General features: G+C 41.3%; 1 protein-coding gene across 12 annotated transcripts in view; it reads left to right on the top strand.

The window, feature by feature from the left end:
• Positions 1-17441, top strand: part of SORCS1 (sortilin related VPS10 domain containing receptor 1) — a 560723-nt gene that overhangs the window by 383449 nt on the left and 159833 nt on the right. For all 12 annotated transcript variants that reach the window (XM_029244670.1, XM_029244678.1, XM_029244671.1 and 9 more), the window contains one exon: positions 14877-14941. In XM_029244670.1, the coding sequence (XP_029100503.1) occupies positions 14877-14941 (65 nt within the window). The remainder of the gene's footprint in view (positions 1-14876; positions 14942-17441) is intronic.

Genomic DNA, 17441 nt, shown 5'->3' with positions numbered 1-17441 from the left:
TCTTTGTATTAAAAGATTACTGATAAGTATAATGATCCCATTGACTATTACCCCACCGTTCTAAACCCTCCCAGAGGTGACTACCATTATGAATTTTGAATGTGCATTTCCAGTAGCATTTTTTTCCTTTTATATACATTTTTGCTTTGGGTTAATCAATAGACAATAGTTAGATAAATTGGGTATTTTCATTTAGTAGATTGCAATAAAGTAGTTAGAGATCTCTCTCATTAATGTTATGTTCTGGCATGGAACAGTCTCCAAGATATATTATTGAGTAAAATTAACAAGTTGCTAAAAATACATAAGGTATGATACCACTACAGTTTTAAAAGATAACAAGAAACCTTCTTAAAAAAACATTGTGAGCTCCTCTTTTACCTCAATCCCACACTCTTTGATCATTTAAAGTATATTTCTCTATATCTCATTGGCACCATTGTTTCTGTCTGGGGATCAGGCTCGTGATCTGGTCAGGTTCCCTGGTGTCTCTCTAGATTCCCTCATCTGTATTCAGGAAACAACAAAGACAAAGATGGGGAGGGGCTATAAAAGTGGGAAAATAAGAGGGAAACAGGAAATGCAACCAGTGGTATATGAAGCAAAATCATTACATTAGAACAAGGGAAAATGGGAAAGGATAGGGAAGCACTGTAGAAGAATGGTTTGCCTCGACCGATTTAGAAGAATGGTTGATAACTGGAGAGACATGCTGCTTACTTCTAAGCACTTTCATTTCTCTTTCAACTTTCAGCTTTATTTCTATGCAGCACGTCATGCAACAAACCTCACCTCCCATAACCATCCTGAGCTTTATGTATTCCTTCACTCTAGGTCAGACACCCCATTCCTTGCTTTGCTCTCCTACACACACTTTCTCTTTGTCTGTCTTTCTGTCTGTCTCTCTCTCTCTGCTCTGCCTTTTGTTGTAAATGTCATAACTTAACAGTCAGGCTTCTGGTTTGGGGAGTAAAAATGACAAAATGCAGAATTTAAGGAGCTTAAGGATGTTGGCCATGCTGATTCTCTGTAGCCATTATGCATTAAAAAAACTAAGCACCATTTTTATTTGTCTGTCTATTTGTTATTTGTAGTAGCCTCCTTTATTTCTGGGAAACCAGTGTAACCGTGTAGAGACCAGAAGAAAGCAAGCAAGCATGTTTCTTAGGCTTACAGGGGAGGTTAAAATGCCACCTTTAGGCTGCTTTTTATTTTCATTTTTCTAGCTCATTTCCCCCACATGGGCAGGAGATGAGACCTCAGGCTAAGCTGCTTTGTTCAGGAGTAAAAGTTGCAGCCAGGACCTTCCTGACGATGTTTGTCTTGGGAGCCTAACTGTAGCATTAGGTGAAGAGGAAACCCTTGACCACAGAAGAGGAAATCAGGGTATCCAGCCACTAATACAGGCGGGCACTTTGCTGCTTCTCTCTGTAGCAGACAGGACCACTTGCTTCTCTGGGCTTTATTTACGAAGAGCCTGCAGGAACATGACTGCTCCATCTAAAACAAAAAAGGAGGAGTGCAGGTGTCTCCAACTCCCCAGCCTCTGCTCCTCTGCATATCTCTCCGCATTCCTCCCTTGGCCATTAGCTGCAAATCTAAATCTGAATAAATAGGTGCTCTCCCGTCACGGTGTTTACTTTTTAATACTTGCTCTGCGGTTATCTGTATCAGGACATTTTGTGGCTCCTCAGCATTTATTGAGCAGTATATTAAGTTGGTATGAACTCAGACAAAATGCCAGGAGAATGGTAAACTAGTGACATTTTTGAGTTTCTGTGTGGAAAGTCTCTACAAAGGCTGCATTTGGCTGATTGTATTTCAGAAGGCCGATGTTGCACTCCTCACTTCACGGCGCGCTATATCAGAGTGAGTGTTTTATTTGCATTCTTGACTGTGATAATCCTTAGATTTTATTCCCAAACAGCTCCTAAATGTGAGCACCAACTTAAGATGCTGGAAGCGGAGATGCACGAGGCTGGCTTTGTCTTGTTTGTATCAACAGAGCTGAGTCAAGTGTGTCCTAGGGGACCTTCACCTTACGCTTTCCTTGGGCAGGGAGACCTACACACAGATAGATAGGGGCACAAGTTCTTCTTTTCAGCCATTTGCAAACTTATGTGCATAACTTTTTCAGTGACATCATGTGGCTTTTAGGATCAAATACAACACCTTAGCATGATGTACACAGGGCCTAAATTTCCATTTTATCTGCTACTGCTCTACCGTGAAAACATTAGATCCACCATGTTGACTTACTAGTAGACACCTCTGTGGATCAACCTGTCTCTGACCTGGGACCTTTTTACTTGATATTTATCTCTAAGGAGAATGTTCTTCCACTCCCACTATCCACTGATCATATCATTCCATATCCTTGAAGATTCAATCCATTTACTGTAAAGACTTACAGGACATTCATTCTCCTCCGGACATTTCTCCTATGTCTTCAAATACCAACTTGAATATTAGAACTCTTGTTTGATTGGATTACTGTCTCTCCCATAGCTCTAAAGCTTGTAAAGCCAGGGAATCTGTAGCCCTTGTTCTTACCACATAATAGAGCATTAGAGTGTTTCACTAAATAAATAAATGATTTTATTTATTCATATAGTTGATCTCTGGGCTATTGACTCTTTTATTTTGTCTGTTGATTTACGATGATAAATCATTTTTGCTAACAGGCTACCCCTGACATCCCAAGAAGCTTTTATTACCAACACGAATTTTAATTTTCATATGAGGATTAATTTTCACATCAGGATTAATATTCCCCATCTGCCTACACACCCTTGCTGTGTGCCAGGAATCTGCTTGGTGCTTTAAGATGTATATTCTAGGAGAACTTATTTTAGTCTCATTTTATCATTAAAAAATAAAATAAGGGCTTCCGTGGTGGCGCAGTGGTTGAGAGTCCGCCTGCCGATGCAGGGGACACGGGTTCGTGCCCCGGTCCGGGAAGATCCCACATGCGGCGGAGCGGCATGAGCCATGGCCACTGAGCCTGCGCGTCCGGAGCCTGTGCTCCGCAACGGGAGAGACCACAACAGTGCGAGGCCCATGTACCGCAAAAAAATAAATAAATAAATAAAAGGAAAAAAAAAGCACAGAGATTGTTAAGTAGCTGACCACATGTCACACACACAGATCAACTGATGACTGCTGATATGGCTGGTTACGTACTTCTCCTTTATCCAGAAGCATTCAGTAAACACTGATTGAATATCTCTATATAGCATGCATGGTACCTGGCACAGAAAAACAGAAAGGTTTCAGCTTGTCTGTCAATAAGGACAGACAAATGAGCCACCACCTGAAACATGGCCTAATTTGTGCTGTGCAAAAGTATGTGCACAGTTGTGGAAGTCTGAGAAGGGATAACCAACTGAGCTTAAGTGGCACCCCAGTGGGGAGACTGTTTTCAGCTTCACTCACCTGCAGCTGGACCACAGACCACAAGAGTTAAGAAGGCAGAAGAAGGGCAAGAAGTTATTCCAGGCAGAGGCACCAGCATGTGCAAAGCATGGTGTCCCTTCCCTTCCGTGAAATTCAGCTCAAGAAGGGAATTCATTTTCCCAATTAGACATAAAGGCGATATAAAGATATACAAGATACAGCCACCTATTGTCTTTTTATATAATTAAAGGATCCTGAACCGAATTTTTTCATCTCATTTTTACAGAGAGATTCTTTCTGAGTCCCAGACTTGAACAGCCCAATATATCAGATGTTATAGTAAATATTGACCAGTGTAAACATGTCTATATGTCTCTTGAGGAAACATTCTTCCCTATGCTCCGGTAAGCACAGAGAACACAGTGACAAAAAACAGAGCACCTGCCTTGTGGGAGCTCAGTGAAGTAAGAGAAGCATTTATGCAAAGAGATCCAGCAAATCATTATGAACCATGACAGGGATGTGTACAGGGCAGTCCAGAAGCATAAAGCAAAGGTGTCCAAGCCTTTGTGCTTAATACCTGAAGTCAGAGTTACTTACATGATTGGATAGAGATTCTTGAAGCCATTCTTGAGATCTCCCTCCAAAAATGAGATCGTCAAGAGACTATTTTGGATTAAATTTTATGTTTATGCTGGTTTTCTTTGATTTCTTATTTTTTGGCTTTGTTGAAGCATACCTGACAAATAGGAGCGTGATATACTTCGTGTACAGCGTGATGACTTGATGTACATACACATTGTGAAAGGATTTCCATAATCGAGTTAGCACATTCATTACCTCACAAATACCTTTCTACTGTCTCAGCAAACTGCAGTTATATGATACAGCACTTTCAATTATAGTCACCATGTTATACATTAGATCCGCAGACCTTATTCATCTTATAACTGAACGTTTGTGCACTCTTACATTCTCTCCCCATTTCTCCATCCCCACCCACAAGCCTCTGGCAACTCATCATCATTATTAATCACAACAACTGGTCTTCAGAACATGCAGAAAACCGTTAAACTCTGCGGTCCCAACTAAAATGCATAAATGGGCTAGAAAATGATACGTCGCAGGTCATCTGCAGTGGTGTGTTTCCACAAGGTGTCTGATCAATGACAGCACCGTTAAAACCAGCACATCTGTGAACATTTAACATTGTTTGGCCTCACCTCTTGAGAACTCACCAGTGCCACAAAGTAAAAGCAGCAGTACTTCTTTATAACGCGTGACTGCAGATCTAGAGGCACCCTTAGGCCTTCAGGGAAAAGGGCGAGCACATCTGCAAATAAAAATTGTTGGAAACACCATGGCCTGACTTTAAAGTTTTATTTTGTTGTTGCAGTTGTTTTACTAGACATGGAAAAAATTTTAGGCAGGGTAAGGGAGTTGCCACAGTAGACTTTGGAAAGACAAAGGATTCTGTTTTGTCCCTGTCTCTTTACATTAGTTGATAAGAGGGACATGTCACTTGAAACAACAGCTCCTGCCTTTAGAGATAATAAAAGATCTTAAGAGATTACTGCTATTATTGATTTGTCGTCATATGCACATGGAAAGATGCAACTGGATGCAGGAGAATCATTTTGCCTCACGTTGACCCTAAGCACAAGCCAAGCAGGTTTGGTTTGCGTGATAGTTGCAACCCTGTGTTTCTGGGATGCCAGCGTCATAGGTACTGGTCGTTTCAAGGAAGAAACTTGCATCAGGTAAGGTGGGAGGTGAAGAACATGTTACTACCCAATAATAATTTACAAAAACCAGTTACCTGCTGAGCTTTCTAGTTTGAGGGTTGTCAGAAGGGCAGCTTGTCTTTTTTTTTTTTTATTGTTCATGACTTTGGCCTTGTCAGTAGAGGTCACCTATGGATGCAATCAATGCTTCACTATGGGAAGTGCAGAGCTACCATCTCTGTCTGAACAAACGGTCACTCGAGTACGTGACTGAATTGATGGTGAAAGTATCACCATCCACCTCTGTACGGATTCTAACCAGGGAAAATGTCCAAGGGCACATTCCCTGTCTCTTTGGGGAAAATTATAAAACCCTTGTGAGGACATTTCTGCTTCCTGGGAGAAGAAGAAAGCAGAGTTCAGTGTTTCAAACATAGGCTCTGAATTTCAGGCCATGTATCAATCAAAGAAAAGTTACTGGCTGTGATAGTAGGGCCTTAAGGAGACTTCTTAAGATAAAGAAAGACTAAGCTAGCTAGGCTTCAGACTCTGAGTTGGGAAATGAGTTCAAATAAGAAGAGTTCTGGGAATGCCGTTAGGACTATGATTCATTTACTTATTTCAAAGAGCTCACAGACCACTAAACACTCTCCCTCCCTTTCTCCCTCTCCCCTCCTTCCTCCCTCCCTCCCTCCCTCCCTTCCTTCCTCCCTTCCTCCCTTCTTTATTTCAACATTTGACTGTCTGTTACAGCTCAGGCATTATTTTATTCATATATACATGTGAATATAAAGTGTTTAAAACAAAGCTACTCCAGGGCTCTCAGTTTGGTGTGCGTGTGTACAGGGTGGTGGGATGCTGCTTTTATATAGGGAAAGATATAAAATAATTACTTGTAGCAAACTTTTACAAAATTTGTATTAAAAAAGAAATACTTAGGAAGAGAGCAGTTTTCCTGGTATAACTGGGAAATAGTTAATGGAGGAAGTGACCTTTCAGATGTGTCTCAAAATGAGTCAAAGAAGACATGGTGAAACTGGAGAAGGGCCTTTCAAGCTGGAGAGAAAAACATACAGAGGCTCCCAGAGGGCAGAGGAAAGGAATGGGGCACTTTGAGGAGTGGCAGATCTTCCTGTGTGGTAGGACATGGGGCAGAAAAAGTGAAATGGGTCTTGGCGACCACACTGAGTCCTGAATGTAATGAGCGTTTTTAACATCTTCATATTCTCGTATGGATTTGATGGTGGGGCTGAGGGCCTCCGGGGAGGCAGAGGAAGACCAGTTTTAAGGCATGTTACTATTTTACACATGGAAGTGGAACAGATTAAATGGATGTCTGCAAATCCTGATGAAAAAAATTATAGATAGTCCCAAGTTTAGTTAATCTTGCTGAATGAAAGTCTTAAAGTATGATGGCCCATATTGCTTATATAATAGAATACTTATTTTCGATTTAATTTGGCTCACTGCAAGATAAGACTAAATAATATGTGCCTCCGGGCATTTTATTTTGTATTATTTTTTAAAACATTTATTGGAGTATAATTGCTTTACATTGTTGTGTTACTTTCTGCTGTATAAGAAAGTGAATCAGCTATACATATACTTATATCCCTATATCCCCTCCCTCTTGCGTCTCCCTCCCACCCTCCCTATCCCACCCCTCTAGGTGGTCACAAAGCACCCAGCTGATCTCCATGTGCTATTAGGCTGCTTCCCACTAGCTAACTATTTTACATTCGGTAGTGTATATATGTCCATGCCACTCTCTCACTCCGTCCTGTCTTACCCTTCCCCCTCCCCAAGTCCTCAAGTCCATTCTCTACGTCTGCCTCTTTATTCCTGTCCTGCCCCTAGGTTCATGAGAACCATTTTTTTTTTTTTTAGATTCCATATATATGTGTTAGCATATGGTATTTTTCTCTTTCTGATTTACTTCACTCTGTATGACAGATTCTAGGTCCATCCACCTCACTAAAAATAACTCAATTTTGTTTACTTTTATGGCTGAGTAATATTCCATTGTATATATGTGTCACATCTTCTTTATCCATTCATCTGTTGATGGACGTTTGGGTTGCTTCCATGTCCTGGCTATTGTAAATAGTGCTGCAATGAACCTTGTGGTACATGACTCTTTTTGAATTATGATTTTCTCAGGGTATATGCCCAGTAGTGGGATTGCTGGGTCATATGGTAGTTCTCTTTTTAGTTTTTTAAGGTACCTCCATACTGTTCTCTATAGTGGTTGTATCAATTTACATTCCCACCAACAGTGTATGAGGGTTCCCTTTTCTCCACACCCTCTCCGGCATTTATTGTTTGTAGATTTTTTGATGATGGCCATTCTGACTGGTGTGAGGTGATACCTCACTGTAGTTTTGATTTGCATTTCTCTAATGATTAGTGATGTTGAGCATCCTTCCATGTGTTTGTTGGCATTCTGTTTATCTTCTTTGGAGAAATGTCTATTCAGGTCCTCTGCCCATTTTTGGATTGGGTTGTTTGTGTTTTTGATACGGAGCTGCATGAGATGCTTGTATATTTTGGAGATTAATCCTGTGAGTGTTGCTTTTTAGCAAATATTTTCTCCCATTCTGAGGGTTGTCTTTTCGTCTTGTTTATGGTTTCCTTTGCTGTGCAAAAGCTTTTAAGTTTCATTAGGTCCCATTTGTTTATTTTTGTTTTTATTTCCATTTCTCTAGGAGGTAGGTCAAAAAGGATCTTGTTGTGATTTATGTCATAGAGTGTTCTGCCTATGTTTTCCTCTAAGAGTTTGATAGTGTCTGGCCTTACATTTAGGTCTTTAATCAATTTTGGGTTTATTTTTGTGTATAGTGTTAGGGAGTGTTCTAATTTCATTCTTTTACATGTAGCTGGCTGTCCAGTTTTCCCAGCACCACATATTGAAGAGGCTGTCTTTTCTCCATTGCATATTATTATCTCCTTTATCAAAGAAAAGGTGACCATATGTGTGAGGGTTTATCTCTGACTTTCTATCCTCTTCCATTGATCTATATTTCTGTTCTTGTGCCACTACCATACTATCTTGATTACTGTAGCCTTGTAGTATAGTCTGAAGTCAGGGAGCCTGGTTCCTCCAGCTCCATTTTTCTTTCTCAGGCTTGCTTTGGCTATTCGGGGTCTTTTGTGTTTCCATACAAACTGAAATTTTTTGTTCCAGTTCTTTGAAAAATGCCAGTGGTAGTTTGATAGGGATTGCATTGAATTTGTAGATTGCTTTAGGTAGTATGGTCATTTTCATAATGTGGATTCTTCCAATCCAAGAACATGGTATATTTCTCCATCTGTTTGTATCATCTTTAATTTCTTTCATCAGTGTCTTATAGTTTTCTGCATACAGGTCTTTTGTCTGCTTAGGTAGGTTTATTCCTAGGTATTTTATTCTTTTTGTTGCAGTGGTAAACGGGAGTGTTTCCTTAATTTCTATTTCAGATTTTTCATCGTTAGTGTACAGGAATGCAAGAGATTTCTGTGCATTCATTTTGTATCCTGCTACTTTACCAAACTCATTGGTTAGCTCTAGTAGTTTTTTGGTAGAATCTTTTGGATTCTTTAAGTGTAGTATCATGTCAGGTGAAAACAGTGACAGCTTTACTTCTTCTTTTCCAAGTTGGATTCCTCTTTATTTGACTTTCTTCTCTGATTGCTGTGGCTAAAATTTCCAAAATATGTTGAATAATAGTGGTGAGAGTGGGCAACCTTGTCTTGTTCCTGATCTTAGTGGAAATGGTTTCAGTTTTTCACCATTGAGAACGATGTTGGCTGTGGGTTTGTCATATATGGCCTTTATTATGTTGAGGTAAGTTCCCTCTATGCCCACTTTTTGGAGAGTTTTTATCATAAATGGGTATTTAATTTTGTCGAAAGCTTTTTCTGCATCTATTGAGATTTTTTTACGGCTTTTGTGCCTCAATTTGTTAATATGGTGTATCACATTGATTGATTTGTGTATATTGAAGAATCCTTGCATTCCTGGGATAAACCCCACTTGATCATGGTGTATGATCCTTTTAATATGCTGCTAGATTCTGTTTGCTAGTATTTTGCTGTGGATTTTTGCATCTATGTTCATCAGTGATATTGGCCTGTAGTTTTCTTTTTTTGTGACATCTTTGTCTGGTTTTGGCATCAGGGTGATGGCGGCCTTGTAGAATGAGTTGGGGAGTGTTCCTCCCTCTGCTATATTTTGGAAGAGTTTGAGAAGGATAGGTGTTAGTTCTCTCTAAAAGTTTGATAGAATTCACCTGTGAAGCCATCTGGTCCTGGGCTTTTGTTTCCTGGAAGATTTTTAATAACAGTTTCAATTTCAGTGCTTGTGACTTGTCTGTTTATATTTTCTGTTTCTTCCTGGCTCAGTCTCAGAAGGTTGTGCTTTTCTAAGAATTTGACCATTTCTTCCAGGTTGTCCATTTTATTGGCATATAGTTGCTTGTAGTAATCTCCTATGATCCTTTGTTTTTCTGCAGTGTCAGTTGTTACTTCTCCTTTTTCATTTCTAATTCTATTGATTTGCGTCTTCTCCCTTTTTTCTTGATGAATGTAGCTAATTGTTTATCAATCTTGTTTATCTTCTCAAAGAACCCAATTTTAGTTTTATTGATCTTTGCTATTGTTCCTTTCATTTCTTTTTCATTTATTTCTGATCTGATCTTTATGATTTCTTTCCTTCTGCTAACTTTGGGGTTTTTTTCTTCTTTCTCTAATTGCTTTATGTGTAAGGTTAGGTTGTTTATTTGAGATGTTTCTTGTTTTTTGAGGTAGGATTGTATTGCTGTAAACTCCCCTCTTAGAACAACTGCTGCTGCTGTATCCCATAGGTTTTGGGTCATCGTGTTTTCATTGTCATTTGTTTCTAGGTATTCTTTTATTTCCTCTTTGATTTCTTCAGTGATCACTTCGTTATTAAGTAGTGTATTGTTTAGCCTCCATGTGTTTGTATTTTTTACAGATCTTTTACTGTAATTGATATCTAGTCTCATAGCGTGTGGTTGGAAAAGATACTTGAAACAATTTTAATTTTCTTAAATTTACCAAGGCTTGACTTGTGACCCAAGATATGATCTATCCTGGAGAATGTTCCATGAGCACTTGAGAAAAATGTGTATTCTGTTGTTTTGGGATGGAATGTCCTATAAATATCTATAAAGTCTATGTTGATTAACCTGTCATTTAAAGCTTGTGTTTTCTTATTTATTTTCATTTTGGATGATCTGTCCATTGGTGAAAGTGGGGTGTTAAAGTCCTCTACTATGAATGTGTTACTGTCAGTTTCCCCTCTTATGGCTGTTAGTATTTGCCTTATGTATTGAGGTGCTCTTATGTTGCGTGCATAAATATTTACAATTGTTATATCTTCTTCTTTGATCGATCCCTTGTTCATTATGTAGTGTCCTTCTTTGTCTCTTCTAATAGTCTTTATTTTAAAGTCTATTTTGTCTGATATGAGAATTGCTACTCCAGCTTTCTTTTGGTTTCCATTTGCATGAAATATCTTTTTCCATCCCCTTACTTTCAGTCTGTATGTGTCTCTAGGTCTGAAGTAGGTCTCTTGTAGACAGCAAATATATGGGTCTTGTTTTTGTATCCCTTCAGCCAATCTGTGTCTTTTGGTGGGAGCATTTAGTCCATTTACATTTAAGTTAATTATCAATATGTATGTTCCTATTCCCGTTTTGTTAATTGTTTTGGGTTCGTTATTGTAGGTCTTTTCCTTCTCTTGTGTTTCTTGCCTAGAGAAGTTCCTTTACCAGTTGTTGTAAAGCTGGTTTGGTGGTGCTGAACTCTCTCAGCTTTTGCTTGTCTGTAAAGGTTTTAATTTCTGCATCAAATCTGAATGAGATCCTGGCTGGTTAGAGTAATCTTTGTTGCAGGTTTTTCTCCTTCATCACTTTAAATATGTCCTGCCAATCCCTTCTGGCTTGCAGAGTTTCTGCTGAAAGATCAGCTGTTAACCTTATGGGGATTCCCTTGTGTGTTATTTGTTGTTTTTCCCTTGCTGCTTTTAATATGTTTTCTTTGTATTTAATTTTTTGACAGTTTGATTAATATGTGTCTTGGCGTATTTCTCCTTGGATTTATCCTGTATGGGACTCTCTGTGCTTCCTTGACTTGATTAACTGTTTCCTTTCCCATATTAGGGAAGTTTTCAACTATAATCTCTTCAAGTATTTTCTCACTCCCTTTCTTTTTCTCTTCTTCTTCTGAAACCCCTATAATTCGAATGTTGGGTCATTTAATGTTGTCCCATAGGTCTCTGAGACTGTCCTCAGTTCTTTTCATTCTTTTTTCTTTATTCTGCTCTGCAGTAGTTATTTCCACTATTTTATCTTCCAGGTCACTTATCCATTCTTCTGCCGCAGTTATTCTGCTACTGATCCCATCTAGAGTATTTTTAATTTCATTTATTGTGTTGTTCATCGTTGTTTGTTTCATCTTTAGTTCTTCTAGGCCCTTGTTAAATGTTTCTTGCATTTTGTCCATTCTATTTCCAAGATTTTGGATCATCTTTACTATCATTACTCTGAATTCTTTTTCAGGTAGACTGCCTATTTTCTCTTCATTTGTTAGGCTGGTGGGTTTTTATCTTGCTCCTTCATCTGCTGTGTGTTTTTCTGTCTTCTCATTTTGCTTATCTTACTGTATTTGGGGTCTCCTTTTTGCAGGCTGCAGGTTCGTAGTTCCCTTTGTGTTTGGTGTCTGTCCCCAGTGGCTAAGATTGGTTCAGTGGGTTGTGTAGGCTTCCTGGTGGAGGGGACTAGTGCCTTTGTTCTGGTGGATGAGGCTGGATCTTGTCTTTCTGGTGGGCAGGTCCACGTCTGGTGGTGTGTTTTGGGGTGTCTGTGGACTTATGATTTTAGGCAGGCTCTCTGCTAATGGGTGGGGTTGTGTTCCTGTTTTGATAGTTGTTTGGCACAGGATGTCCAGGACTGTAGCTTGCTGGTCGTTGGGTGAAGCTGGGTGCTTGTGTTGAGATGGAGATCTCTGGGAGATTTTCGCCATTTGATATTATGTGGAGCTGGGAGGTCTTTTGTGGACCAGTGTCCTGAAGTTGGCTCTCCCACCTCAGAGGCACAGCACTGACTCCTGGCTGGAGTACCAAGAGCCTTTCATCCACACGGCTCAGAATAAAAGGGAGAAAAAGTAGAAAGAAAGAATTAGTACAAGTAGAAAGAAAGAAAGAAAGGAGGGAGGGAGGAAGGAAGGAAGGAATGAGGGAAAGAAGGAAAGAAGGAAAGAAGGAAAGAAAATAAATTAAAATAAAGTAAGATAAAATATAATAATGTTATTAAAATTAAGAAAAAAATATTTTAAAACCAAAACAGATGGATAGAACCCTAGGACAAATGGTGGAAGCAAAGCTATACAGACAAAATCTCACACAGAAGCATACACATACACACTCACAAAAAGAGGAAAAGGGGAAAAAATCATAAATCTTGCTCTCAAAGTCCACCTCCTCAATTTGGGATGATTCGTTGTCTAAAGGAGGGAAGGAAGGAAAGAAAGAAAGAAGATAAAGTAAAATAAAATGTTATTAAAATAAAAAATTATTATTAAGAAAAAAGTAAAAGGAAGGATAGAACCCTAGGACAAATGGTGGAAGCAAAGCTATACAGACAAAATCTCACACAGAAGCATACACATACACACTCAAAAAAACAGGAAAAGGGTTAACAATCATAAATCTTGCTCTCAAAGTCCACCTCCTCAATTTGGGATGATTCGTTGTCTATTCAGGTATTCCACAGATGCAGGGTTCATCCAGTTGATTGTGGAGCTTTAATCTGCTGCTTCTGCGGCTGTTGGGAGAGATTTCCCTTTCTCTTCTTTGTTCTTACAGCTCCCAGGGGCTCAGCTTTGGATTTGGCCCCGCCTCTGCGTGTAGGTCGCCGGAAGGCGTCTGTTCTTCGCTCAGACAGGACGGGGTTAAAGGAGCCGCTGATTCGGGGGCTCTGGCTCACTCAGGCCGGGGGGAGGGAGGGGCACGGAGTGCGGGGCGGGCCTGCGGCGGCAGAGGCAGCATGACGTTGCACCAGCCTGAGGCACGCTGTGCGTTCTCCTGGGGGAGTTGTCCCTGGATCCCGGGACCCTGGCGGTGGCGGGCTGCACAGGCTCCCCGGAAGGGGGCTGTGGGTAGTAACCTGTGCTCGCACACAGGCTTCTTGGTGGCGGCAGCAGCAGCCTTAGCGTCTTATGCCCGTCTCTGGGGTCCGCGCTTTTAGCCGCGGCTCGCGCCCGTCTCTGGAGCTCCTTTAAGCAGCGCTCTTAATCCCCTCTCCTCGAGCACCAGGAAACAAAGAGGAAAGAAAAAGTCTCTTGCCTCTTAGGCAGGTCCAGACTTTTCCCTGGACTCCTTCCCGGCTAGCTGTGGCGCACTAACCCCCTGCAGGCTGTGTTCACGCCGACAACCCCAGTCCTCTCCCGGTGCTCCAACCGAAGCCCGAGCCTCAGCTCCCAGACCCCACCCGCCCCAGAGGGTGAGCAGACAAGCCTCTAGGGCTTGTGAGTGCTGGTCGGCACCGATCCTGTTTGCGGGAAGCTCTCCACTTTGCCCTCCGCACCCCTGTTGCTGCGCTCTCCTCCGTGGCTTCGAAGCTTCCCCCCTCCGCCACCCGCAGTCTCTGTCTGCAAAGGGGCTTCCCAGTGTGTGGAAACCTTTCCTCCTTCACAGGTCCCTCCCCCTGGTGCTGGTGCCGTCCCTATTCTTTTGTCTCTGTTTTTTCTTTTTTTCTTTTACCCTACACAGGCACGTGGGGAGTTTCTTGCCTTTGGGGAAGTCTGAGGTCTTCTGCCAGCGTTCAGTAGGCGTTCTGTAGGAGTTGTTCCACATGTAGATGTATTTCTGATGTATTTGTAGGGAGGAAGGTGATCTCCACGTCTTACTCCTCCACCATCTTGAGGGTCCTCTCCAAGGCATTTTATTTATTTATTTATTTATTTTTGCGATACGCGGGCCTCTCACTGTTGTGGTCTCTCCCGTTGCGGAGCACAGGCTCCAGACACGCAGGCTCAGCAGCCATGGCTCATGGGCCAGCCACTCTGTGGCATGTGGGATATTCCTGGACCGGGGCACGAACTCGTGTCCCCTGCATCGGCAGGCGGACTCTCAACCACTGCGCCACCAGGAAAGCCCTCCAAGGCATTTTAAATAGACTTGTATTTTACTTACACTTGTGATTTCTGGCACATATCATAATATGGGTGCATCTGTATTTCCCACTCACACAGGTTCAACAATACAGAGAATGGTCACTCTAGGCTGTTCTGGCCACTACGTTGGTTGGGTCATGTGGTCTGTTCATAGGATAGTAGTAGGTAGTTCTGCAAATTTCAAATGAAAACATTAACTAGATCAGTTTGCTGTGTGTAAATCACTGCTCAAGTCACCCAGGTAAAGCAGCTTGCCTGTCATCTGCCTGACAACTCTTGAAAGTTTAATATACTGTCAGTGAGACTGTTACATATGACATGCATGGCACTCATTTGCAAGTCAGAGTTAATAACACACAGTATCCTTGCCACAGTCAAGCCTGGCCTTCATCAAATAAAGGATTTTTTATAGGTTTTATTTGAAGTGAAAATTGTACTGTCAGGCTATATCAATAAATACAGTAGATGTATCCTAAGAATTGTGGCTTTAGAATCCCGTGAACATTAGTAGTTTGTGGGCTCAGTTAAGTTTCCCTGAGGCACATGGGAATTCATTAATGTTGATGTTTCTCCATCATTTAGGTCTGTGATGGGGTCGAACAAGGAACCAGATCTTGTGCATCTCGAGGCCAGAACTGTGGATGGTCGTAAGTAAAGCAACTTTTCCACGAAGTTAATAGTAATTAATTTTATTGATCTGCCATGAATCGCATCTGTGTTAAGGGAAATCACAGTGGCGATAATCAATAATCTGAGTTGTTTGGACCTGAGGACTTTTTTTTTGGCCTTAGTTACCTAGAGTTGTCTTAATAATTCTCTACAACTCTCATCCAATCAAGGGGTTTTTCTTTGCAGGAGATGATAAAATTCCAAAATTTCTTATTTTTTAAGTAAACACTTGTTATTATTGCATTATTGCTGCTCTTTCGTTTTGATTTGTTTTGCCAGTTTCCTTATTTTATCAGATATCATCCAGGCAATGCCTCACTGTCTAGTGGGAGATTGACAAAACACTTGGAAAGGGCTTGTAGAAGAGCATCATCCTGTCTGTCCCCCATCGTAAGCGGCAGGAGGCAAAAGTCAGTTGGTGGTTCTGAACATCCCTAGTTAGGTTGGCTACAGTGAAAGACTGTGTTTCCTATGGACATTTTGGCTTTAGCACACGATGGAGAGCAAAGCTGAAGATCCACAATCCAAAGCCATGTCTGCATGACTCACAAGTTCACTCATTCACTGTGTGACCTTGAAAAAGTTACTTAAACTCTTTATGCCTCCATTTCTTCACTGTAAATTAAAGAAGTTAATAATAATGATTCCTATAGTAGCTAATATTTACTAAGCACTTGCCCTGTACCAAGAATTATGCTAAGGGCTTTCTATACTTTATCACAATTAATCTTCACTACAATTCATAGGTGGTGGTTCCCATTTTACAGATGAAGAAACCAAGGCATAGAAAGTTTAAGTAATATATTTAAACAACAACAACATGGATTTCCTTCCCCTTCGTTGTTCCTGAGGTTCTCCAGGAGGGCTAAGCATTTCAGGGGGTACTACTAGGGAACTACAGGTGAAAGGGAAAAAGGAAAAAGAGAAAAGAGGGAAATGCATAGAAGGAAAATAGTTGAGGGGAGAAAACCCAGGTGAAAAGAAAGAGGTCTCAAGTGCAGAGAAAAGGAAGAGAACAGACTCTCCAATTACCACAGTGCCAAGAGGCTGGTCGAAGTTGTTCAGCACTGAGCCAGAGGGTGATAATCTAATTTTTGAGACCTCCTCTGTTTTAAAAATATCCCTCACTATTCACACACTTCATCATCACTGACACTGAGCCTGTCTGCTTGCCCTCCACTTCTCTGATGCAAAGGCAAATGATACCCATGGTTTACCAGCTCACAGCTCAAAGAAGCTGGTCACCCCTGCCATCCAGACTCTCCAGAAACCACACCTACTCCACTACTATGTGCGCACAGGGAGATATTTTTATCTCCAGAGGTTTCTTTCCCCCTTTGGGGAATGAATATATTCTTTGGCAGAATCAGTGTGGGGATAGATCAGCGTCCAAGCTGACCATCTCCTTTCTCCTTTATAAACTCAGGCAGAGCTCTGATATCTAATGTGCCCAGATTATACCTGACACAGAATAATCTCAACAGTTTAGAGCTGCTTTCCCACCTCTTTTGTTTGTTTGTTTGTTTGTTTGCGGTACGCGGGACTCTCACTGCAGTGGCCTCTCCCGTTGCGGAGCATAGGCTCTGGACACGCAGGCTCAGCGGCCATGGCTCACAGGCCCAGCCGCTCCGCGGCACGTGGGATCCTCCCGGACCAGGGCACGAACTCGCGTCCCCTGCATCGGCAGGCGGACCCTCAACCACTGCGCCACCAGGGAAGCCCCCCACTTCTTTATAAAGTGGGCTCTCTCTGGTGGTGACCAGAGCTGATAATATTATCTTGGATGCCATGGTTCAGTTCTCAGTACACAGTAGCCAGAGCTGTCTTAAGTCAAAAGTTGCCATGCCGTCTGTTTAGAGCTTCGTTTTAGTTCCCATTGCTCTAGTAATAAAGAACACAGTTCTCACCTTTACCTGTAGCTGCAGCGTAATCTGCCGCCTGCCCACTTCCTCAGCCTCATCTCACTCTGTGCCCTCCTCAGTCATCACCTGCAGGCCTTTGGGTTTGCTTTCAATTCTTAGAAACTGCAAAGTTCTGTGTCTCCATAACAAGACTCTAATACCTACTCTTTCCTCTGCTTGGAATACCTTTCTTTATTCCCCCTTCCCTGACCAATTCAGTGTAACGTATTACTGAAGATGGTTCAGGTTAAGATTAAGCATCATTTCTAATTTTTTTAACTTTTTGAAATAATCTTAGGCTCACAAAGAAGTTGCAAAATAATAGTATGGAGTTCCCCTGAACCCTTCACCCAGCTTCCCCCAATGATAACATCCAGAATAACCGTAGAACTAGATCAAATCCAGGGAGAGCATCCACTTCTTAAGGAAGTCTTTCTTGAAGTCCTAATCTAAACCAGTTTATTTTGTTTGTTTTCATCCAACTCTATTATTTTTCTTTATTGTATTCATCTTAGTTTGAAATTACACATTCCATTTGATCACAAGTTTTCCTCTCCACCAGCCTATTAAGTTCTGT

This window comes from Monodon monoceros, unplaced genomic scaffold (assembly GCF_005190385.1).
Source record: "Monodon monoceros isolate NGI ecotype Baffin Bay Population unplaced genomic scaffold, NGI_Narwhal_1 Super_Scaffold_4, whole genome shotgun sequence".
NCBI classification, from domain to species: Eukaryota; Metazoa; Chordata; class Mammalia; order Artiodactyla; family Monodontidae; genus Monodon; species Monodon monoceros.
Note: the sequence above shows the minus strand (reverse complement) of the source record. Positions and strands in the feature narration are given on the sequence as shown.